Consider the following 25,838-nt stretch of genomic DNA (forward strand, 5'->3'; position numbering starts at 1 on the left):
ACCCTTTTATCGTAAGATGGCTTTGGGTAAATGGTGCATATATCTTGGTCTCATAGAACCATTTGATGAGATCATACCCTTGGATTGGATAGGAGCTCAGGGTGCGTCATTTAGTGAATATTTGTTTAGAACCTGTGATGTGCCAGCCTCTGGGTTTTATCTTAGAAGTACAAAGTTGAGTCAGCGATTGTATTTGGCATAATTCATCTGATTTCACATTGAGTCTTTAAAGTCATATATTGGTGGAAAAGTCTTTCAAACTGAATGTTGGACACTGTAGTGATTTTTAACCGTATTGAATTTGTTCGTAGGCTAATTTACACTGTATTCTTTATAAATTTATAGTAAGATAAATATTAATCTATAGTGCCTTTGTCTTCACTTTGGCTCAGTTTTTAATTTTTTATTTCAGAGTTTAACTTTTGCCAGTAGTTTTCACTTTTGCTAATAGTTGTTGCATTATAAAATTTTTTTACACTAAATTAATATGGTAGTGGTTAATTTGAATTGACTTTTAATGCATTATACCAAATGGGGAGATAGTGATTATGCATATTGTAATGTTGAATACTGTGTAATTTATGTTCATTTACTTTAATATTTTGGCATATTTTTGATGTTTTGTGTTTTAGCACAAGGCTTTCACTGAAGTGTTTCTAGATGATTCACATAGTCCTGCAAATTGTCGGATATCAGTACAAGTTGCCACACCAGCATTAAACCTTTCTGTTCGCTTCCCAATACCTGATCTTCGATCCGATCAAGAAAGAGGACCATGGTTTAAGAAGTCACTTCAGAAGGAGATCCTTTATTTAGCCTTCATAGATCTAGAATTTAAGACTGAATTTATAGGAGGATCAACCCCAGAACAAATTAAATTGGAACTTACCTTTAGAGAACTAATTGGTAAGATTGAATGTGCCTATAAAAGAACCATACTAGATAACAAACAACTGCTAGTGAAACTTACATCACAAAAGTATCTGACAGCCCTGAAATATAGTAAAATTAAAGAACATTATGTTAAAATCAACAGCAACAATGTCTTTCTAGTATTGTATGCAAATATGTGATATAGGCAATTTTTTAAAAACTAAGGATGATGATTCATTCACTTTGTTAAAATTCCTGTTTACTGCAGGAGAGTGTAGTACTTTAGCCTACATTTTTATTATCACCTCTCGTTTATTTATTGTAGGTCTGATAATAGAACTTGTTAAGTGCCACTGTATGTTAGATATTATGCTAAGCACTTGATACACATTGTCTTGTTTTTTTAGTCATCATAATCACCATATGTTTATTTTTCCAATTATTTTTATAATTTAATAGATGAGACAATCTGTGAACCTAGAAGGAAGTATCTACCAAGATCATGTTGTAGTCAATGGGGGAATCAAGATTTGAACCCAAGTCTGACAGTGGAGCTTGAGCTTTCAACCATTATACTAACTAATCGCTAGTGACTTTTGTTTGTAAAACTTGTTTTGATTTTTTCTGCATTACTTTGTTTTTGTCAGTTAATGAAGGGAATTTATAAAAATTTTTAAGTGAACCAAGTCTATGAAGACCTGGAAAACCTTTTATGCTGTGGTTCCTAGACCACCTGCCTCTGCCACGACACCCTCTCTCCGCAACCACACTCCCACGCCCTCATGGGAATAGTTTGTAAAAGTTCCCCTTCTCTTCTCTCTCGGTTTTACATATCTTAAGAGGTATTTAAAATTGACTTTTGTCAATTATGACTTCATGAAAGGGCCTTCAGGTGTTGTGAGATCATCCCTTATCTCCAGTGGTGAGAAAAGGAGGAAAAGCCTTTTTTCATTTGTAAAATGGATTGAAAAAACACATATAGACTGGATTAAGAAAATGTGGCACATATACACCATGGAATACTATGCAGCCATAAAAAATGATGAGTTCATGTCCTTTGTAGGGACATGGATGAAATTGGAAAACATCATTCTCAGTAAACTATCACAAGGACAAAAAACCAAACACCGCATGTTCTCACTCATAGGTGGGAATAGAACAATGAGAACTCATGGACACAGGAAGGGGAACATCACACTCCGGGGACTGTTGTGGGGTTGGGGGAGGGGGGAGGGACAGCATTAGGAGATACACCTAATGCTAAACGACGAGTTAATGGGTGCAGCACACCAACATGGCACATGGATACATATGTAACAAACCTGCACATTGTGCACATGTACCCTAAAACCTAAAGTATAATAATAAAAATAAAAATAAAAAGGTGGAAGCAAAAAAAAACACATATAGAATTTTTGTTGTTGTTGTTGTTTTTGTTTTTCAGACAGAGTCTTGCTTTGTTGCCCAGGCTGGAGTGTAGTGGCATGATCTTGGCTCACTGCAATCTTCATCTCCTGGGTTCAAGTGATTCTCATGCTTCAGTGGGATGCCACCACACCCAGCTAATTTTTGTATTTTTTAGTAGAAACGGGGTTTCTCCATGTTGGCCAGGCTGGTCTCTTAACTCCTGACCTCAGGTGGTCCGCCTGCCTCAGCCTTCCAAATGCTGGGATTACAGGTGTGAGCCACCGTGCCCAGCCCGTATAGAATTATTTTGAACAGAGGTATTTCTTACAGTGTTTGGTACAAAACACATATTTAAGAAATGTAGTTATTTTTCTAGTGATAGATTATATAGACTTTATGAAGAAATAATCACTAATGGCACTTAGTAAGTGTTAAGTGCTTGCTGTATTTACTGTGTCATTATGTACTTTATGCAGTGTACCTTGGTACTTAAGAATTTGAGTTTGAACACAAAACAGAATCTTTATTGGCTCATTCTGTCTACCACATGTACACATGAAACCAGAACAATTGAAAAATGCTGTAGAACTTAAGGTTGCATTATGTTCCTGATTGAGAGGATCTTTGCTCCTCCATCTCTTCTTTTAGTACTTGAGAAGAAACATATTTCAGTAAATCAGTCTTTTTTTTTTTTTTAGGATCGTTCCAGGAAGAGAAAGGAGATCCATCTATTAAGTTTTTCCATGTGTCTAGTGGAGTAGATGGAGATACAACATTGTCAGATGACTTTGACTGGCCACGGTGAGTAAGCAAATGCATAGGTTTAATAGGATTTTCCTTTTAAAAATATTCTTTTAAACCAGCATTTTGGCTATTAAATATAAGCTAAAACATGTCCATCCTTGATTCTTTTGTGGTTCATAAGCATGATGGTTGGGTGTTCCCATGAATGTGTGAGATGTGTCACCCTCAAACCTTGTGCCATTTTTCTGCCTGCCTTGCTTTACTCCTCCTCTCCACTGTCTATTAGACCGATTAGATTCTTAGGACAGGTGTTGCTCATACACACCTGGTAATAAGCATGAGTTTAGAGCATAAGTTTCATAAGAATTGGATCTACTTCAGTTAAGTAATTCAGAAGCACAATTTACATTAGGATATGTATCAATTAGGAAAAAAGCCTGTGATCATTTACGAACCAAATAACACCACTACCTGGGGAATAAGAGTTGCAGTTGTAGCACAGCTATTCTCTTTGAGGGTTCTATGCCTCCTTATAACAATGGGTGGATATGGTAATCAAAGGAGAATGAAAAGTCTGTGCTAGAGATGTTCTGTAGAAGCTTAGGAAAGGAAAGGGATTACTCTGGAGTGAAAAGCTCATTAGTTTTTGTAGTCATAGGCTGCATTAACTCAGTGATCTTTAGGTTTTGTGGTTACAAAACAGAAACAGCACCAGCCCTTTATTATTGAAATTACTAGATGAAAAGATAACTTTGTTGTTAGAGTTTTGAAACTGTTTCCTAATCAGCTTCTCCCTTTTCCCTTTGCACAACTGATATAGTATGAGGTTGATATAACATGAGGTTTCTTAGGTACACAAGTATTTTATTATAGCAGAACAGACTATATGTGAGAGGATTTGGTTTAATGATAACTAGAATCCTTAGGTAAAGTTTGCTGTCTTTTAATGAAATTTAAAAATAACCTTTTTGCCCCCTTCAGTTAGCCAAGTATAAAATGTTGGTGTCTTTCTGTTACTTACTTGTTTCAGTTCCACACTTTTAAGTTTACAACATGTTCATATGTGGGTTACCTTAGACATAATTAGACTTTGTAGAGAAGTTTAATTCTGTCATTAAGATTTAACCAGTGGTGTTTGTATTAATTTGCACAAAAGTTAAAGTTTTGCTGTTTACACTTAGATCTTGGTCTTTTTAAAATTGTCTTTGCTATCAGAATTGTACTGAAAATAAATCCACCAGCCATGCATTCCATTTTGGAGAGAATTGCAGCTGAAGAAGAAGAGGAGAATGATGGTCACTACCAGGAGGAAGAGGAAGGAGGTGCTCATTCCTTGAAAGATGTTTGTGATCTAAGAAGACCAGCCCCATCTCCTTTTTCTTCTCGTAGAGTAATGTTTGAAAATGAACAGGTAAAAGTGTGAGCAAGCTACAAAGGAATAATACTATTATTCTCTGTCATAGAGCAATGCTTTTAATTTTTTATTTTTAAAAAAATGGTTTGTGTAGTGTTTTTGCTAGGTCTTAAACTTCAAAATTGAATAATACCTATTTTTTCTTGGTGTATATTTTCTCTAGTTAAATGTTTCATGCTTATTTATTTCTCACATACCAAGTCCTATGGATAGGCTAAGAAGATGCTACTACTATTTTAAACATAAAATGGTTATTGGATGCCTTTTTTTTTTTTTTTTTGCGCTAAACTATTATGTTTTAGATGGTGATGCCAGGAGACCCTGTAGAAATGACAGAATTTCAGGATAAAGCAATCAGCAATTCTCACTATGTGCTGGAACTTACGTTACCAAATATTTATGTAACACTACCTAATAAGAGCTTTTATGAGAAGCTTTATAATAGGTGAGTTTATACACATTTAGTTGAATCTTTGGAATCAGACTTTCTAATTGCCTCCCTGATTTTCCTCTTCCCCCTTTCCTTTCCTTGCCTGAATGTTATGTGCCATCTCTGTGTACTTTGTGTGGTGTTGATGGTGACTATTGCCGTTATGAGGTGCTATTGTCATAGCAGAGTTTCCTAACTAGCATGGTGCTGGGTGTGTGAGATATTTATTTCCTCAGCCCTGAGGTTGGCTGATTGCCGTCTGTCAGCTTACTGCAGGTTACCTATCAAATACGATTTTTTTCTTCACGTACAGTGATGTGAAGAGTTAAGAGATGCTAATACAGCTAGCCAATGCTGGAGTAGAATCAGAACCCCAGTCATTGTACAAGAAGCATCTTTTCTTCAGCATTCAAAAAGATATCTTGTTGGAATTCAAAATTCTGTGAACATGTACAAAATTTAAATTTACTGTATTTAGATACCCCTCAATATTTATGCCAGGCAGATATTTTGATACAAATGGAATTCTGGGTCGTAGACTCTGAAGGCCTTGAGCAGTTTATCTAGCGTCTGTAAGACTCAGCATCCTCATCTGTAACATGGAGATGATCCTGGCTCCCACCTATAAGGGTTTGGAGGATTAAATGATATAACACTTGGAAAGTTCTGAGAATACTGTATATTGTAAGAACTTAGTGGTTGTCTGTTATAATTCCTACCCACTGAAGGGATTTTTCCGTAACATACCTGAAGGATTGTCATGTGGGTTTCTAGAAAAAGAAGTCCTTAGTGTTTGTCGTCACTAGCTTCCTACATGTAGACAAGTTATTCTAGTTTCCATTAATCTTCAGAAACTTCAGATTGTTGTTTCTGCTGTAGGTTTACTTGGTATCAGATACCACTTGGTATTTATTCCTTAAATGTTAGTAATAAACCCTGGGTTTTCTCACTGGGTGCTATTGACTTTTGCTCTTAGAATCAGAAAATTAAGTTCCAGGATTCTTCTAGGGTTCACATTACTTCAGTGGTCTTGAAAATGAGATTCAGAGAACAGTCCACTCTGGTATAGGAAGAAAATGTTATCACTTAACATTTAACTTTAAAAATAATCTTTTAAAATTTGTATTTTTATATTTGTTTTATAATATACATTATAAATAGCCCTAATTTGTATTAAATTCACATTAGAGAGGTTTCAAATTGTTTTTAAATGTTGGGGTTTGTTTATATATGATATACAGTTTCAAAATGACTGATTTCTAGGCTCCTCCTTTTGTTTCATAGTTCAGGGGTGTCTGCAAAGAGCTGATGTATGTGCAAGGCTGAGATTGAGGGAAATGAAATGACTCTTTCAAGGCCTAGCCCAGAGATCAAAAAGACCTGACCTATTTTTTTCTCATTCTGCATTGACTGAGCAGATTGCTTTTGATTAAATCAGGGCATCAAGAACAGTAATACATACCTTAAACATTCACTTTATAAACGTGTATTTATTTACCACTTCATTTCTAAATACAGGACAAGGCCTTTTCTTTGAATATGAGCTACTGATAGAAATTCTATGTTGTCTTTTTTTTCCCCCGTTTCTTTTTTTTAATCCTGCATGTGGCATCTGACTGTTTTGTCTTTTTTTTGCATAAAGTGTACCCAGAAGGCATTGTCTACTGTTTTTAGTTCCAGTTTCTTTAAAGTGGAGTGAAAAAATTTTTTTCAGAGATGTAAGAGGAGAATCTTTGTAGGTTTTTAAGATTTTTTTTTACCCCAGTCTGCATTAATTAAAACAGCACAGTTTTTATTTAAACTATCCTTGAAAGTAACAAATACAAGCAGATTTGAAGCCAGACACAGTTGGTCTTTGGTGAGTATATGAAATATGTAACTCCACTGATAGGAACGGTTCGCAGCTCTGCTAGAGAGATGTCCACCAGCAGCAGGCAGTTAGCATATTGGGGGCTTCCGTTGTTGTGGCACTTGGGGGTAATTGGGTAGCTGACTGTTGACAGGGAGTATGTATTAGAACGTGTATTGGAGTAGGTATCTGTTAATCTGGGTAGTTGGTTTAGTGGATTGCTTAAGAGAGTTTCTATTCTATTAAATACTTTCCACTAACCAGTTTTTGGTCTCTCAGGCCCCTAGAATTGCATAAATACTGAAGTGCTCCCTCACTCTCTGGGATCATATAAATCTCATATGTTACTTCCTCACGGTTTGCATCGTTTGCCCCTTATCCGGCTTTGTATTTTCAAATTAATACTGTTTAAATAATTTTCAAACATTCTCAGAGAAGATTGCTTTACAGTACAAAGAACTCCCCGTGCCCTAACCATTTGAGAGTAAGTTGCTGACCTGAGTCCCTTCAGTGTTTAGTACTTGAATGCGTATTTCCCACATACAAGGGCATTCTACATTAACTGGTAATTCAGCTCTCAGAAGCAGGAAGCTAAACTGGATACATACTACCATATAATCCTCATACCCCATTCCAGTTTCACTTAATATGTAAATACCATCCTTTTATATTTTTTTCTGAGCAGGAGTTATAACCAGCTCTGCCTTTATATATTTAAAATGTTGGTTTACTCCTTTAGTGCCTTGGTCAACAGGCTGTTTTTAGCAATATGGTTTTAGGTACAGGAGAATTTTTTCTGTGTCGAAAATTGTTTAAAATAGAATATAAAAAAGAATTCTAATTGCTTTCATTAAATATGTACTGAGCATCTATTTTGTTTCAGCCTCATAGACACAGAGTCATGGTGATATGTCCTTATGTATCTTAAGCATTGTTTTCTTTCTTGATATTACAAGCACCATCCAATATTTGATAGTACTAATGATATCAGGACTGTGTTTAGACCAAAATATAAATAAGGAGAACATAATAGGTGGGTGGATTATAATCTCCTGAGAGTCGCAATCCTCAGTCCTGGTGTACAACTTCTAGGACTTCAGAAGCTCAGGAACTGTCTTGGCAGTGGCTTCTCACAGAAGGGGGCAGGGCTGCCTCACCACGTGGTGCCTTGACTGGTATTCACACCAGGCTTTACGATGAGTCTGGGTTTTGGCAGCACTTCCATGTGAGTCATGCACTGTCCTCACCAACTGTCTGTGCCTGTTATGTGACAGCCACTGTGCTAGGCACATGTAGAGATGATCGACACAAGTCCCTCTCTTGGGCGCCTTGCAGTCTACAAAGGGGAAACGAGGAAATTCAGCAGGGTGCTGTAGGTGCTGTGATTTAAGTGGGTCTGTCTGAAGGATATGCTGTGGGTCCAGATCTTATAATGGGCTTACTAGAAGACATGATGAAGTTTGAGTTTTCTTGAAACCTTCCAGGATAGATGAGGGGAGGAGGCTAGGACAGAGGGGCATCTGAGCAGTGACAGGTAGTTCTTTGAAAAAGTAGGATGTGGTGACAGCCTAGGTATGACATATGCCTTCCCATTGGTTGCCAGTATTGATTGGGCTAGTCTTGCTAGTCATAAGGGTTTTTCTCTCCTTGTTTTTTGCTCCATATGCATTCTTCATCTCATGAAGTCTTCCCAGTGAAGCTGTGCTTTCTGTCGTTGATGAGAGAAAAATCAGGTATTTCTAGGGAAAGAACTGAATTGATCCTACAGATAAATACTTGCCTTAAAAAAAGAACTAAATTGGGAGCTGGATGTAATCTACATAATCTAGACTTTCATCCCCATTTTTCCACTAATTAGCCATGTGACTTTGGGAAGGTCACATAACCTTTATGAGACAGTTTCTTCAAGTGTAAAGTGAGAATAATGATTCTGCCCTGGACACCCCACAGGACTGAGGGGTCAATGAGATGATGCAGGATCAGTTCCAGTTTACAAAGTGCGCTCATGTAGATGAGCTGTCCTCCTTTTCTGTTCTTTGTGGGTTTTTATTTTTCGTGAGCTTCTGTCTCTAAGGTATATTTTGAAATATAATATGAATTTGTAATTTGGTGTATATAACACAGGTAAAATTAGGCAAGTATCTATTTAGGTATCTAATTGTGCAGATTCTTTTGTCACTGCCCTGCATTATAGCCATATCAGTTATTTTTTCATTGAAAGAATGCAATTGTTATTTTTGTTGTTTTTCCAAATTCTTGTAGGATCTAATTTCCATTTTACCGTTTAAAAAATTATTGTTCATATGATCTTTTAAAAGGATTTTTTTTAAGTTTGCCTTCTGTTGAACTAGGAGTTAAGTACTTATTTTTCAACTTTTGTCTTTATAGGATCTTTAATGACTTGCTACTGTGGGAACCAACAGCTCCTTCACCAGTAGAGACATTCGAGAATATTTCCTATGGCATTGGGCTTTCAGTAGCCAGTCAGCTCATTAATACTTTCAACAAAGATAGTTTTAGTGCATTTAAATCTGCAGTTCACTATGGTAATACATTTTTAATTTGTTTTGCTTTAAAATGCCTAGTTTATCAATTAACAAAGTACTAACCTTTGAATTGTGGATTTAAAAATTTATTTTTCTTTGTAACTATATTTTGCAATTTCTTTTAGTAATTTATAAGAATATTTCCTCATTTCTTTCTGTATATTGAGAATATCATTATTACTTAAATATGTTCTCTTTAGAATGATAGTGTGCACATTGTTTGAAGTTCAAGGCTAAAGAGAAAAACAATATATATTTCTGTGTTCACACCATATTTGTAAAACTAAAAATAATATAAATATTTTACATTTATAAGTATAAAATATTTTCGTGATCATTTTTACATTGCTGTTTTAATATGCTATCAGAATGTAATTGTATGTTTATTTCTCATAGATGAGGAAAGTGGATCTGAGGAGGAGACTTTGCAGTATTTTTCCACTGTTGATCCCAACTATCGTTCGCGCAGGAAAAAAAAATTAGACTCTCAGAACAAGAACTCTCAGAGTTTTCTCTCAGTTCTTCTGAATATTAATCATGGATTAATAGCCGTGTTCACAGATGTGAAGGTGAGGTTTACAAATCCAAAGTGTTTTTTCAAATGTATCTTATTTTAAATAAATCTGCTAGGATATATGTCCAGTGATTGAAGTATTTGATATTTTGAGGTTGTTTCAGGGACTGATAAAGACCAGTGTTCTGGGGCAAACCATGATGATAGCAACTTTGGGGATTTAGCTTTCATTGCAGATCAAACTTTGTGTGGCTCCCCCTTTGGAAAACAGGTGCTAATTCTGCTTCTGGGGTGACAACAAAGTACAGAGATTCATCTGATAGAAGAGGTTCCACATAGCATTTAAGTTATCCAGTTTTATTTTATACCATGATATTGAATAGTTCAAGGATTAGACTGCCTTGCTGCAGTATGGGAGATTTTCCTAAGCTGAATCAACAAAGAGCATCTCAAGGAACATGCTTACTTTTCTGCATTTAAGTAATAACTTCTGTGTTTTTCTGATCTTTTTTACTAGCAAGATAATGGAAATCTGTTGGAAAACAAGCATGGTGAATTCTGGTTAGAGTTCAATAGTGGTTCATTATTTTGCGTGACAAAATATGAAGGTTTTGATGACAAGCACTACATTTGCCTTCATTCTAGCAGTTTCAGTCTATACCATAAAGGTAGGACAAACATGTGTCTTGGTTTCTTCTCTTTAGACATGTTTAAATTTCTTGTTTAACAGAGAAAATCTATTGAGAACAGAACTTTGGTATTAGAAATTATTTTCTGTGGAGGATTCTCATTCTGCTGTCAAAGTAATATTTTCAAATTAGAAGTCAACTTCAGGTTCTTTTTTTGCAGTAGCTTTGTTGAGGTATAATTCACACACCATACTCATTTAAGGTGTACCTTTCAATGGTTTTTAGTATTTCACCAGAGTTGTGCAACCGTTACCAGAGTCATTTTAAAACACGTTTATTACCCCATGAAGAAATTTCATACACTTTAGTGATAACCTTTCACCCCTTCCACTCTCTCCTTCCTGTAAACACACTAACCTACACTCTGTTTCTATGGATTTGCATATTCAGAAGTTTGTTATAAATGGAATCATATAATATTTGGCCTTTTTGACTGGCTTCTTTCATTTGACACGCTTTCAAGGTTCATCCAAGTTGTATCTGTACTTCATTCCTTTTTATTGCCAAATAATATTCCACTGTAAAGATAGATCACATCTTATGTATCCATTCATCAGTTGATGGGACTTTATGTTCTTTATTCTCCCTTAAGGAATATTTCCTTTTGGTTCCAGATATAGAACTTACCATTTTTTGAGCAGTTACCTGAGTTTACCTTGTTTCATAGACATGAGATGTTTGTGATAGTTTTCTATTTAATTTTCCTAGCATTTCAGAATCTTTTGTTTCTTTAAGCTGTGCGCTGTCAGTCATACTAACATTAGCAAAGAGGAGTGGATTATTAATGCCATGCTGGTTTTTGTCATCATGCCTCCTTAAGTTATATTCAGTGGAAGTACGTGGATTTTTGAGTCATGTAAGTTGATTAGCTAATTTCAAGTAATCATTTTGTTACTATTTTTACCTCAATGTGGATCTCTAGGCATAGTGGATGGAGTGATTCTCCCGACAGAAACACGACTTCCCAGCTCAACCCGTCCACACTGGTTGGAACCTACTATTTATTCCTCTGAAGAAGATGGCCTCAGTAAAACTTCTTCAGATGGAGTTGGAGGAGACAGTTTGAATATGCTGTCTGTTGCCGTTAAAATATTGTCTGATAAATCAGAATCCAATACAAAGGTTTGTGTTTTGTACTTTTATGCCATTAAGTACTTGCTGTTGATTTGATTCTAGCTAAAAATAATGACATAAAAGGCAACATATTTATTTTCTTGGAAAAACTTTTGAGTTACAGGATTACATAGGTGGTAAATGCCATTCTTTGTCTTATTCTGTATAGGAATTTCTCATTGCTATAGGACTGAAAGGAGCCACTCTCCAGCATAGAATGCTTCCTTCTGGGCTTAGCTGGCATGAGCAGGTAAGAGAGCTGTTATGTATGTATCAATTTATTTAAAAATTTGTGTTGACATCTAATACACATACTGAAAAGTATATAAGTCATACATGTTCAGCTCAGTGAATTATCATTAAGTGAATACTACTGTGTCACCACCTTTTAGGTTAAGAAATAGAACAGTATTGGCTGGGCACGGTGGCTCATGCCTGTAATCCCAGCACTTTGGGAGGACGAGGCAGGTGGATCACCTGAGGTCAGTAGTTTGAGACCAGCTTGGTCAACCCTGTCTCTACTAAAAATACAAAAATTAGCTGGGCGTGGTGGAATGCACCTGTAATCCCAGCTACTCGGGAGGCTGAGGCAAGAGAATTGCTTGAACCCGGGAGGCGGAGGTTGCAGTGAGCTGAGATCGTGCCACTGCACTCAGTCTGGTGACAAGAGTGAAGCTCTGTCTCAACAAAACAAAACAAAACAAAAACCAGTATTATCACCTCAGAATGTAATTGGTTTTTTACCTTAAAGTGAGGTCCTCAAAACCTCTCATCTTATATGTCATTAAAGGAAGGGAAGGGACTCTGTATCCCAGGACTTGTAGAATGCCTGGCATAGAGAAGCAGTGAATGGTGTGTTGAATTGCTTTTATAATCAGAAGTTCTTTAAGTGCAATATTTCCATATAATTCCCTAGGCCAATAATATGATGTTGCTTTAAAGCATTTTATCAGGATTTCTCTCATTAATTTCCAGTTCAACAACTTTTTATGGTAATAAAATACAATTGGTTATTTTTCAGAGGAGACTTTGAGTAAGAAGTTAGCTTTCCTTATGTGAGAATGAAAACTAGTGCACTATGATTGCTTCTCATGTTTCTTGTAAAGGAGAACTTCTTTTTTTTTTTTTTCTTTAAATTTTAAATTTTTTTTTTGCACACAAAACAATAAACATTTTCTAAAAGTACATACAAACAAAAAGATGTATATCAAACATATTAGGAAGGTTGCACATGGGAAGACGGGGAATAGAAATGGGGGGTGGGAGTTAAAGAAAATGAATGAGAGAGGGACTTTGTATGGATCAATGATAATAACTCAATCCTCTATTTGACAAAGAAGAAGGAGAAGGAAGAGGAAGAAAAAGAAAGTGGGATAAAGGATCAGAAAGGGAGGAAAATAGAAAAAATTAGAGTATGACTCCAGGGTAGACCTGTTTTGTTGTCACTTGGTTGGTTGGTTGGTTTGTCTGTTGTATTTTTCATATGTTTCACCATGTTGGCCAGGCTGGTCTGGAACTCCCAGCCTCAAGTGAGCAACCCGCCTCGGCCTCCTAGAGTACTGGGACTACAGGCATGAGCCACGACGTCCAGCCCCCACATTGCTTCTGGCCTCTGTGGTAGACCTCCCAGACGGGGCGGCCAGGCAGAGGCACTCCCCACATCCCAGACGGGGCGGCCAGGCAGAGGTGCTCCTCACTTCCCAGACGGGGCAGCCGGGCAGAGACGCTCCTCACTTCCTAGACAGGGTGGCGGCTGGGCAGAGGGGCTTCTCACTTCCCAGACGATGGGTGGCCGGGCAGAGACGCTCTTCACTTCCTAGACGGGGTGGCGGCTGGGCAGAGGGGCTCCTCACTTCCCGGACGGGGTGGCCGGGCAGAGGCGCTCCTCACTTCCCAGACGGGGCAGCCGGGCAGAGGCGCTCCTCACTTCCCAGACGGGGCGGCCAGGCAGAGGCGCTCCTCACTTCCCAGACGGGGCGGCCGGGCAGAGGCGCTCCTCACTTCCCAAACCGGGCAGCCGGTAAAGGAGAACTTCTTAATTGTGCTGGGAAAATAATACATTATTTAAAAACTTGAATGTTTTCAAAATTCTTTTCTCATGAAAGCATTTAGGAAACATGAGGATATCTGTCTGACTTTCTATCTGGTAGGAGTAGAGAAGTGGTTAGCGTGAATAACCAGCTGGAAGGGAGACATTTAGCAGAACCTCCTTATTTGTTTGGATTAGAAATATGAAAGAACAGATGTTGGTGAGAGGGACTGGTTTTTAGACTGAGCTAGGTATAAATTAAGGAAAAAGAGCTTCCTTCAACAATGACTTATATGAAAAACCAATCGCCCCCACACACAATGAGTTATATAGGAAGCCAGATTGATAGTTTTAAGCAGTCTTTAGCAAAATTTATTTTTTCCGAGAATTGTTCCAAGCCAAAAAATATGAAATTATATTATGCATACATTGTTATTAATTTCATAAGGTATGATTTTCTAAGATTTCTGTAGCATTGGAGTTGTTGGATAGGCTTCATTTCAAATTCTGATTTTGCAAATACTTTTAAAAAAATTTATTTTTATTATATATAAGGTGAATAACATGTTTTGATATACGTAGTAAAATGCTTATTATAGTCAAACAAATGAACACATCCATCAGTATCCATTACCTTCTTTTCTGATGCAAGTACTTTTTGAAACTAATTCCTTCAAAATGATGATTTTTTTCCTCTTACTGTTATGATTTTCCAATTAAATGATTTTTTCTGTGAGATATTCTGGTTTACATTGGTATTAAGGATATTATATGAAACCTTTTTTTTTCTTCTAAAGCAGGGCATTTTAATTTTTTGTGATTATAGATTTTATACTTCTTGAATATTGCTGATGAACCTGTTTTGGGATATAATCCTCCAACTTCATTTACAACTTTTCATGTTCATCTTTGGAGCTGTGCACTTGATTATAGGTAAGTTCACAAATGGAACAAAATAAAGTTTTATTTAAAATACTACTAAATTTTGAAAAAAATACATAATTCAGTGGAGTTAAGGTTCAAATTGTTGTTGTTGTTGTTTTTAATAGAGTTTCTGGAGCCGTAGCAAATTGATGTTCTTTTGTTTCTCTTTGGCATTAGACCCCTTTATTTGCCAATCCGATCTCTTCTTACCGTGGAAACATTCAGTGTTTCTAGTAGCGCTGCATTGGATAAATCTTCCTCTACTCTCAGGTACCCGTGTAAACTTCATTGTATACTAAACAAATCTGTTCAAAACATACCAATTGATATTTACCTAAACCATTTTATTAAAGTCTCAATTTTTTGTTAAACGTTCTTTTACTAATAGTTATAACCTTTTGCCCAAATTACCCAATTTTTCTCAGGTGACATGTTTCATCTACCCATTTATTATTGCATTTCATTTTTAGGGAAGAAATTAATTCTGGAGATTCTTTAAAAAGTTTGCATTTAAAAGCATATGGTAAACTTCCCATAGTACCTGATACACTTTATAATTTTTATTTAATTTTTTTATTTTTTAGAGACAGGGTCTTGCTCTGTGTGGCCCAGGCTGGAATGCAGTCGCATGATCACAGCTTATTACAGCTTTCAACTCCTGAGCTCAAGTGATCTTCTGCCTTCACCCTACTGAGTAGCTAGGACTGTAGATGTGTGCCACTATCCCTGGCTGATTAAAAAAAAAATTTTGTTTTTGTAGAGAAGAGGTCTTGCTATGTTGCCCAGGCTAGTTGAGAACTCCTGGCCTCGGGTGGTCCTCCTGCCTTGTCCTCCCAAACGGCTGGGATTACAGGTGTGAGCCACTGCATCTGGCCCACTCTATCTTTATACTATAGTTTAAACCTTGTGAATTTGGGCATCTCTTTAAAAACTGCCAAAAATTTAGAATTAATTTGAGTAGATGATTTAATCTAATTCTTTACACCATTTAAATATTCCTAGTATTCATAAACAGTTTTTAAAAAATATTAGATGACAGTTATAAGTTAGAAACTGCTTATGATTTCAACAATGTTCATACCAGAAAGAATGATGCAATTAAGCCTATAGTGATTATGGGGTATGATACTCAAAGCTTAGTTTTTCAGATGTTGGTTTTATCGTTCTTGCCTCAGAATAATCTTGGATGAAGCTGCTTTACATCTATCTGACAAATGCAATACTGTCACTATAAATCTGAATAGAGGTAAGAGTTAAAAAACAAATGGAGTAGATGAATTCTGCTTTATTTTTGTGTGTGAATAATTTTAAAGGATTTTAACTCTAGGATAATGCTGATGAACTAAGAATCTTATTAAAGATCTTTAAAGATTAAAGTGTCTTTAAGTATATAGTGATCATGTGGTATATATATTCACAGCTTCGTTTTTCAGATACTGGTTTTTCAGTTTGAAATTGTAATGTTCTTATAATACTAGTTAAGTACATCAAATTACTATATATACTACAAATTTTTCTTTAAGATAATTTTTGTTTCTAACAAAAAATAAAGTGAATTTTAGGACTTTTATGGGATGAAACTATATTTTCATTGCATTATAATTATTTGTAGTGCTCTCTGCAGTGAATTTTAAAGGAATGCTAGTTGTATTGGGTGTTGGTTGGATACACATTTTTGAAAGCTGTACTCGAGATTTTCTTAATTTTAAAAATTTTAGATTATGTTCGTGTGATGGATATGGGGCTTTTGGAGTTAACCATTACTGCAGTGAAGTCTGATTCTGATGGAGAGCAAGTAAGTTATTAAAATAAATGAAAATTTTAAGTTCTATTTTTTAAGAGAGAAAAAAATTGAGTTTAACATTTTTCCGTGTACCTAATTTTGGTCAGAAATAGAGTAAATATATTAAAAATTGATTTATTTAAATACTTTTTTTATGTAGCGAGACAGATTATCATATATCTTATTTAATGTAAATCTATGCAAAAAAAAAAACTTTTGTCAAGAAACTTTTGTCTCATTTGGAAAACATTTTCATCCCCTTTTCTGTGTCTTGTCCAGACTGAGCCCCGCTTTGAGTTACACTGTTCCAGCGATGTTGTTCATATCAGAACGTGCTCAGACTCTTGTGCTGCGTTAATGAATCTCATTCAGTACATTGCAAGCTATGGTGACTTGCAGACACCTAACAAGGCGGATATGAAGCCTGGAGCCTTTCAAAGAAGGTCTAAGGTACAGTCAGCAATGTGATTCCTCCAGTCCCTGCCATGTCGTGACATGTTTACATTATTGAGGTCTTCATGACAGTCATAAGGTAGAAAAGAAACTTTGAAAGTCATTCATCTGTTCTTTACCTTCAGAATAATGGGGTCTGAAAGGGTGATTTCATGGGCCTTTTTGGAAAACCATTCTGCTGTTTTGATATTCTTTGTTTCCATTAATCTTCTTAACAAACATCATACTTTTTTTTTTCTAGACTTGTTATTTTCATCTGTCCTAAGGGAAGAAAGAAAACATTTGTCATGAAAAAGCTTGTTCTATGCAAGTTGTATGTAAAAATGCTACGAAAAGATAGATGGCAGGTGTTAGTATTGTTACCAGAAGACTTACTTATATCATCATATTTTCCCTATTTCTTATCTCTAAGACAATCCAGTTTTCAATGTACTTTCTCATATATGACTTCCTTTTCCTTTCATGATGACCTGGTGAGATAGAGAGGTTAAAAATTAATAAGACCCAGAGAATTTAGATGATTGCCCTAAAGAGTAGCAGAAACAGCAACAAACCCAGATATTTTGGTGTCCAGTTCAATGCACTTTTCTGCCCCAAGTGTCACCTTTCTAACTTCTCTTATGTCCAAATTGAAGAATGTCCAGTTTGTTTAGCATTTTTTCTTTTTCAGTGTTATTCTTTGTGGTCTCTCTTATGAACAGAAATCTCAGTCCCCTTAGGTTCTAGAGCCTCTGTTATGTACTCTAGTAAAGGCCTGACTGGCATTGTGTTTGTTATCTTTTGTTCAGGATTATTTTACACTTTATTTGTGTTACATTTCTGTTTGTGACTCCTTGTTCCTGCTGTATTCTCATGATAAGGTGATTTATGACACCCCCGCTACTGTTTATTCCCTTTTAAAAAACATTCTTCTTATTTTAAATTATCCCTTTCAGCTTGGAACTTGCTATTTTAGAGTCATGCTCACATATAAAAAGCACGATCTGGGTTTCGTGAATCTACAATTCACCAACCAAAATGGTTAAGTATTTGGTGCTGGAACTGAACTCTGAATCACCGTTTAGTAGATTTCCCCTGCTGTGTGTGCCCCCTACTGTTGTTCGGTGTCCAAGAAATTAGGCTTCATCCTACAGGGGCTTTATGTCAAAAGGATGAAAGTCATTGCAACCATCAGAGTTGAGGAGATCAAACTTACTTAGTTATCCCCTCTTTCCCAGCTTTATTGCAGTTTGTTCAGCTTCCCTGTTTTCAAATGCATTGCCTCTTCAAGATCCCAGTTCACTGTGCTTGCTTTGAGGTGATGACACATTTATTGCTCTTTGCCAGTATTTGTTAGGGTGATAATACTAAAAACTTGAAATATAACGGCTGCTGGGCATAGAAAAATGAGTAGGTTTCTATTTCTGATGTTTTTGTACAATGTAATGTATTTCTGGGATAAAATAAATGTAAGTAGTTTGGTTCTTAAGAGCATTTTCAGTTATTTTTAATTAGGTTTTTTGGCTATAGGTAGAGTCCAGTGGTCGATCATCCTCACGTGGTCCAGTACTTCCTGAAGCAGATCAACAAATGTTACGAGATCTGATGAGTGATGCTATGGAGGAGATCGACATGCAACAAGCCACCTCATCAGTAAAACCACAGGCTAATGGTAAGACCAGGACTCTTCTCAGGGAGCACTGATATTAATGTTGGGGCTTACATTATTTGTGTTCTCATAAATTTAATAAGTCACTTATTAAAGACGCATATGAGTTTTTATGGATATCTGTTAATCATTCAGCTTGTGTCTACTCAGTGTCTAGTAAATAGGTAACTCTGGCCAGGATGGTGTCAGGAATACAGAGTGAGTAGAAGGCAGTGCTTATGTTTTCTGGTAGCTTGTAGCCTAGTAAAACAAATGGGCACAAGACTGGTGCCAGTACTTAGACTGATTGATAAATGATATAAGAAAACACTTCAAATGTGGTATATCCTCTACTGTTTGGAAAGGATCGGGATAATTTTATTAGACTTTAGTAGAGTAAGATGGCTTGGCTTTTTAAAAGTGGATGGGATTTAGGTATGTAAAGAGGAGGAGAAGGTAATCTTGGCAAGGTCATTAACATCAGCAGAGCACAGACAAAGGCATGCATGAGCCTCAGTTATTTAGCCATGACATTCGGGCTCTTACTGAAACAAAAGTTCTCTTATTGAAAAGAATTAGATAATAAAGTTGGATAAGCAAAGAGGGACCCAGGTGATTTGAGATCCTTGAAAGCCAAAGGGAAGCAGGTAAACATTTTAAAGCCTCTATTTCAACAGTATTCTAATTGAATGGTCATAACTATATCTATATATTGGGAAATCTTAATTAAAAATTATTTCATGGTGTAAAAGTCTAGGGTCAACTGTTGCTTTCTTGCTAATTTAGGATAAATTAGAACCAAGGAAGCAAACTGGGGCTTCTAGTGTACTATGTACTACATTATTTGTAATAAATATTAGCAGCTAGGCTGGGCACAGTGGCTCATGCCTGTAATCCTATCAGTTTGGGAGGCTGAGTCAGGTGGATCACTTGAACTCAGGAGTTTGAGACCAGCCTGGGCAACATGGTGAAACCCCATCTCTCCAATTAAAAAAAAAAAAGCTAGATGTGGGATGTGTTGGCAGGCGCCTATAGTCCCAGATACTTGGGAGGCTTAGGTGGGGTGGGAGGATCACCTGAGCCCAGGAGACGGAGGTTGCAGTGAGCCAAGATTGTGCCACTGCACTCCAGCCCGGGTAATAGAGCGAGATTCTGTCTCAAAAAATTAATAAATTTTATATATATGTATTTATATATTTATATATTTATATATATTTATATGTGTGTGTGTGTGTGTGTGTGTGTATGTGTATGCAGCCACCTTAATTACGTGGGAAAGAATATTTAGTGATTATTTACTGGGTGGCTTCAATATACAAGATTCTGTACTAGGCCCTGGGTACCTGTAAGGATGAGTAATTCTGAGGTACTGCTGTAGAATTTAAAATCTAATCTGTGAGTCTCTTAAAGCCAGTATGTCTCTTGATTCAGTTTAGTGTTAAGCCCCATCACAGTGTTTGGTTTTAATGAATGAATGGGGAAAGAGTGAGTGACTCTTAATATGTAATATAAACATATTAAAATGTATGCTGACATGCAGATTTTGGTGCACATGTAATCTTTTGCGATAGCTACCTAAGATTAGGTATCCAGTTTGGGTATCCCAGGCCCCAGGAAGAGGTCTTGTTTTCATACTTGAATCGCTGCCTCCTCTGCCACCTAATGCTTGCTCAACAGCTATTCTTCCCTCCCCTCCCTCTTCCCTCCCCCTACATTTAGGCTCTGCTGAATGTAACCAGTTTCCCCTCGCATTGTAATATTGTCCAAGAAGTTTCTTCCAGAGCTCCGCCTATAGGACAGTATTGTCAAAGGTGAAATCCTGGCTAAAGCAAAACTCCACTCAACACTAACCAGCAACTGCTGAAGTCCTGAGCTTCCCCAACGCCAACTAACTGGGAAGAAACTGTCCTTATGACATTGCCATTTCAAATTTATCATTAGTCTTTTTGTTAGTTTTTTTTTGTTTTTTGTTTTTTTTTTGACAGGGTCTTGGTCTGTCACCCAGGCTGGAGTGCAGTGGTGTGATGTCAGCTCACTGCAACCTCCACCTCCCAGCTTCAAAGAATTCTCCTACCTCAGCCTCCCAGGTAGCTGGGACTGCAGGTGTGTGCCACCATGCCCAGCTGATTTTTGTATTTTTAGTAGAGACAGGGTTTCATCATGTTGGCCAGGCTGGTCTGTAACTCCTGACCTTAGGTGATCCACCCTTCTCGGCCTCCTAAAGTGCTGGGATTACAGGCGTGAGCCACCATGCCTGGCCTGTTAGTGGTTTTTGTTGTATTTCTGACTCTTGCTGAGGTGTTTCAGTGCATGTTACTTAAGATCTCTTTAAGCCTCAGATTCATAGACTTATTTTAGGAAATAAATGAGATATTGCAGGTAAAAGCACACAACATATATCTGACATATGGTTAAAATGCTTGTTGTTGTTGATATTTCAAAGTGTGCCAAAGTGTTGTAATCTTTTTATCTAGGTGTTTTGGATGAAAAATCTCAAATTCAGGAGCCATGTTGTTCAGACCTCTTCCTGTTTCCTGATGAGAGTGGGAATGTATCCCAGGAGCCCGGCCCCACCTATGCCTCATTCTCTCACCATTTCATCAGTGATGCAATGACAGGTGTGCCCAATGAGAATGATGACTTTTGCATTCTTTTTGCACCAAAAGCAGCCATGCAGGTAATAAATTAATAACATTATTGAAGCCTTGAATGGTGTTACAAATTGAATTGACCAAAGGGTACCTGGAGAAAATTCTGTTGATTTTGTAAATTCTTTATAGTTCAGAATTACTTTGTTTTTTTTTAATATACTGTTGACAGTTTGTAAATGGTTACTGTACTATTTCTGTGACGCATCTCCTAAAGACTCAGAGAAGAATGCTATTTGCAAAATTTCCAACATAGATTATTGTACTCCAGATTTTTTATGTAGTAAGATGACTCTTCAAGGATTGTGAAATTAAATGGCAGGAGGATCTGCTGGACAGAATTGCTAGTCCAAGAATTGGAAAAGATAAGATGTGGTTTGTGTGAAGGCTGATGGTTGGGGTGTGTTTGTGTGTATGTATAGATATAGGTGTGTGTGTGTGTGTGTGTATTTGGAAACTTTCCAGGAATTGTCCAGTAGGTGACTGTATTTGTTTATAAAGTTCTGAGAACCTGGTTAAATTTTTAAAAATCCAAACAATCAATCTCAGGATAAACCTATTATTAAAAACATGGTAATATCATCCATATGTTAAAATTCGTTAACTTTTGGTTTGCAGTATTGACTTTAAACAAAAAAAATATACCCACACACTAAATTTTTGCTTTTTTATTATCAAACAAGTAGTGAAAGCCGAATTGTAAACCATAAAAAATCCTTATGGAGTGGTTTACGTAGAACAAAGAGAGTTGTTTATTTTATGGTTAATAAAGCAGAATATCTTTGTGATGACTAATGTCAGTAACCATCACCTTATTTTATATACTGGAATTACTAAAAAGAATGTAGAAGCAAGAATGCCCCTTGAGATGTGCAGCATAATCAGTTATTTCTAATTAGAAAAGAGAGTATGTGTTACCTGTTTGTTTATTTTAGGAGAAGGAAGAAGAACCAGTTATAAAAATCATGGTTGATGATGCAATTGTGATAAGAGACAATTATTTCAGTCTGCCCGTTAAGAAGACCGATACGAGCAAAGCCCCCTTACACTTTCCCGTTCCTGTGATTCGCTATGTGGTGAAGGAGGTCTCTCTTGTCTGGCATCTTTATGGAGGAAAGGATTTTGGAACAGTCCCTCCCACTTCTCCGGCTAAAAGTTATATGTAAGTTAATTTCTGTATAAGTTTATTTGGGAGGCCAATATATTCTTTTGTTAGAAAAATAGAATTTTTCATTTCCCCTTTAGAGAGAAAAAAGAAAAATAGAATTTATCATTTTAAGAATTATTAATCAAGTAGTATTAAGAACTGTAATTTAAATGTCACTCTTACAGTTTTCCAATTGTGAACTTATTTGTATTATTCGTATTTTTACTAAAATGTTGACTCTCATCATTTTCATTCAGCAGAAATTTTCAGGTATCTCCCATGTACCTATTTCACAAAAAATGAGTAGTTCCTTTGAGTCATGTGAGTGACAGAGGGCAGTGAAATGCAGAAAGTGTGTCAGGAGGCGGGGTTGGGCATGCCCTGTCCCCGGCATCCAGCAGGGCACTGAGCAGAGAGCCAGTGGTCATCGAGCACCTGTGAGACAAGTGCAGTGTGTCGGTCGCTGGGAGAGAATCAGGTGGACAGAATCCTTGTAGGGGGCAGACTTCCTTATTGAGGTGGGGCATGGCATGGAGGCTGCATGGAGCAATAACATTTGACACTATAGTTCAGCAACTTTTTCTACTTAAAAGTGACTTTAAAACACGTCCAACTTTACTATAATTATTTTGTGTATTAGTTGGGATTCCTAAGACTTGTGTTCGGACTATAAAGGGTTTCCAAAGTAACAAGAAGCTTATAAGGAGGTCTCATTTCTAAGTGTATCCTGTGATACGGATCCCAGCATCATAATTAGCTTTTCCTATAGTTTTGAGTATTTAGCAAGCAGATGATTACTCTAATGGCAATAATAAAATGCATGTTTCAATGTCTACAGAGTAAAGAAGATACGGTTTTGGTTTCTAGTAATTTGTGGCAGCGTTCTGATATCTCTGTACTCTTACTTTGTCTTTCATCTTATTTTCCTTAATGTCATTCATTGACTTTCTTTGAATATTCCTTTAACAAAAGGGTTTTTTTTTTTTTTTTGCTCATTTTTAGTAGTCCCCACAGTTCACCTTTTCATACACCCACAAGACATGGACGTAATACAGTGTGTGGGGGAAAAGGAAGGAACCATGACTTTTTAATGGAAATACAGTTAAGCAAGGTAAGATGGCGTTTGAAAGGAAAAATCCACTTAAATAGGATATTGCGGGGGGGGGTTCTTTTGTTATCCCCCACCATGTAGTCTTGAGCCTTAAGTCCCAACCCTTTGGATTGGAAAAGTGCAAGGATCTCATATAAAACTCTTAACCTCTTTTTCATTCTCAAATGTTCTAAGAAGACTGAGGTGTTTTTCTTTTATTTTTGTTTGTCTGGGCTACCGCTAGAGTGGTGGTTCTCAGAGTTGAGCAAGCTCAGAATCCCCTGGAGGGCTTATTAAAACACAGGTTTCTGGGCTCCATCCCAGAGTTTCTGATTCAGGAAGTCTGAGGTAGGATCAGACTGAGGAGATGCCACCCTAGAGCATCTGTCTGGGAAAGCCTGTGTTTGGACAGTGCATCTGACAGGTCCTTTGTGAATGACTAGAGACCAGTAGGGCCAGACTACTGATGGCATCACATGCATTTAATTCTACCAGCTTGTCTGAGATTGTACCAAGTGTCATATTTTAGGATGGTTAGCATAGCAATATTGTAGTGATGACAATTCCATGTATGTAATCATATCTGTGCCTCCTTTTGGAACTTGAACCCTGCCTCTGCTGATTCATTTTAAAGCAATTTCATAGGTATGCAAGATAATAATTTTATGTCTTATTCCTATTGAGAATTTTCCTTGGAAATAAGAGATTTTACCAAGGTCAAATAGAAATATTAGTCAAGCTTCTCTGTGTATGGTAGGGTCCACATAGTCCCCCTTATCCACAGGCATACATGGTTAATAGCCTCAGTGGATGCCTGAAACTGCAGATAGTACTGAACTTTATGTATACTGTGTTTTTCCTATACATACATACCTATGATAAAGTTTAATTTCTAAATTAGGCATAGTAAGAGATTAACAACAATAATGAATAATAAAATAGAACAATTATAACAGTATACTACAATAAAAGTTATATGAAAGGTGTTTCTCTTGGTTTCAAAATACTGAAATATTTTTGGACCTCAGTTGACCATGGGTAGCTGAAACTGTGGAAAGCAAAACCTTGGACAAGCAGGGAGCACTGTAGATGAATAAATGAGTGAACAAGTGAAGGAATGTCATGTTGAGTTTCTTGAAGGTGGAATTGTAAGCTGAGGTAGAATTCAAAGGAAAGATGAGTGATATTTTGCATTTTAAAGAGAAAATACAATCTAATAAAATGTAAAAAATTGTTCTGCATTCTTTCTCCTTATCTGTTAAGGTGAAGTTTCAGCATGAAGTCTACCCCCCCTGCAAACCTGACTGTGATTCCAGCCTCTCAGAACACCCAGTCTCCCGGCAGGTGTTCATTGTTCAGGATCTTGAGATTCGAGATCGTTTGGCGACATCACAAATGAATAAATTTTTATACCTGTATTGCAGTAAAGAAATGCCTCGGAAAGCTCACTCCAACATGGTAAGAGTTAACCTCATTGTTGTGTTATGTTAGTTTTGGAAACATGTTTTTATTGTATCTAGCTGCAGGAGAGTTAAAGTAGGGAAAATTACTAGATATCTTTTCTCATTTTAATGTGAAAAATCCTTTTTGAATGTATTGCTTAAAGTTTTATGTTTAAAAATTATTTAGTATGTCACTTCTAGGGTCCATTAACTCTAATTGCTAATAAATTGATATCTGAGGAAAAGTAGAAGTCCCTAGTGATCAATACAAAATATGTGGTATTGCTGAAGGTGTTCCAGATTTCTAACACTCTTTACATTTTAGTAAGGTAGAAATGATTCGTTCAGGACTTTGGAGGTCCCTCACAAAATTTGATTTTGGCATATGGGCCTATGGTTAGCTTCAGGGTTTCAGTAAACTCCTGTTACTAAGTACAACATTATCCATTTGCAATTTTTCCTCTAAAGAGAGTCTATATCTTTAAGCAGTTTTTTTTTCCCCCCGACAGTGTCTCACTCTGTGACCCAGGCTGGAGTGCAGATCGTGGCTCACTGCAGCCTTGACCTCCTGGGCTCAAACTATCCTCCCATTCAACCTCCTGAGTAGCTGGTACTACAGGCATGCACCACTATGCCTGGCTAATTTTTTGTTTTTTGTGGAGATGGGGTTTTCCTATGTTGCACAGGCTGGTCTGGAGCTCCTGAACTCAAGTAATCCTCCCACCTTAGCCTCCCAAAGTGTTGAGATTACCGGCATGAGCCACCGTGCCCAGCCTTTAATCAGATTATTGATGGGGGCATGTGACCCAAGAATGTTTGATTCAGTCTTTTAAGGAAAGAGGATAAACAATTCCTCTTTTTCTCATATGGTATAGGAATAGGAATTTTTCTTTTTTTTTTCTTATTTTTAAAGAGAAGAAGGTCATCATATTATTGTGGAAAAATGCTATTCTCTTTCTTGCCTTGTAGTTGACAGTGAAAGCCTTACACGTGTGTCCGGAATCTGGCAGGTCCCCACAAGAGTGCTGCTTGAGAGTGTCGCTGATGCCGCTCCGCCTCAATATTGACCAGGTTTGTAAGCATGAGCGTGATTCTTGCCATTACAGTTAGATTAGA

General features: G+C 36.9%; 1 protein-coding gene and 1 pseudogene across 2 annotated transcripts in view; both read left to right on the top strand.

Moving 5' to 3' along the window:
- The window catches only part of ATG2B (autophagy related 2B), an 83,078-nt gene that overhangs the window by 37,416 nt on the left and 19,824 nt on the right, over positions 1–25,838 (top strand). For both annotated transcript variants that reach the window (XM_003275361.3, XM_030802954.1), the window contains exons 15-34: positions 633–906; positions 2,979–3,081; positions 4,240–4,435; positions 4,741–4,883; positions 9,106–9,263; positions 9,660–9,832; positions 10,295–10,445; positions 11,389–11,588; positions 11,749–11,829; positions 14,435–14,541; positions 14,710–14,802; positions 15,708–15,778; positions 16,251–16,327; positions 16,595–16,765; positions 18,278–18,419; positions 20,870–21,072; positions 21,979–22,205; positions 23,193–23,301; positions 24,544–24,738; positions 25,692–25,793. In XM_003275361.3, coding sequence (XP_003275409.2) covers positions 633–906; positions 2,979–3,081; positions 4,240–4,435; positions 4,741–4,883; positions 9,106–9,263; positions 9,660–9,832; positions 10,295–10,445; positions 11,389–11,588; positions 11,749–11,829; positions 14,435–14,541; positions 14,710–14,802; positions 15,708–15,778; positions 16,251–16,327; positions 16,595–16,765; positions 18,278–18,419; positions 20,870–21,072; positions 21,979–22,205; positions 23,193–23,301; positions 24,544–24,738; positions 25,692–25,793 — 2,976 coding nt within the window. The remainder of the gene's footprint in view (positions 1–632; positions 907–2,978; positions 3,082–4,239; positions 4,436–4,740; positions 4,884–9,105; positions 9,264–9,659; positions 9,833–10,294; positions 10,446–11,388; positions 11,589–11,748; positions 11,830–14,434; positions 14,542–14,709; positions 14,803–15,707; positions 15,779–16,250; positions 16,328–16,594; positions 16,766–18,277; positions 18,420–20,869; positions 21,073–21,978; positions 22,206–23,192; positions 23,302–24,543; positions 24,739–25,691; positions 25,794–25,838) is intronic.
- Positions 3,186–3,279, top strand: LOC115832721 (annotated as a pseudogene).

The sequence above is a fragment of the Nomascus leucogenys genome, chromosome 22a (assembly GCF_006542625.1).
Source record: "Nomascus leucogenys isolate Asia chromosome 22a, Asia_NLE_v1, whole genome shotgun sequence".
Lineage (NCBI taxonomy): Eukaryota > Metazoa > Chordata > Mammalia > Primates > Hylobatidae > Nomascus > Nomascus leucogenys.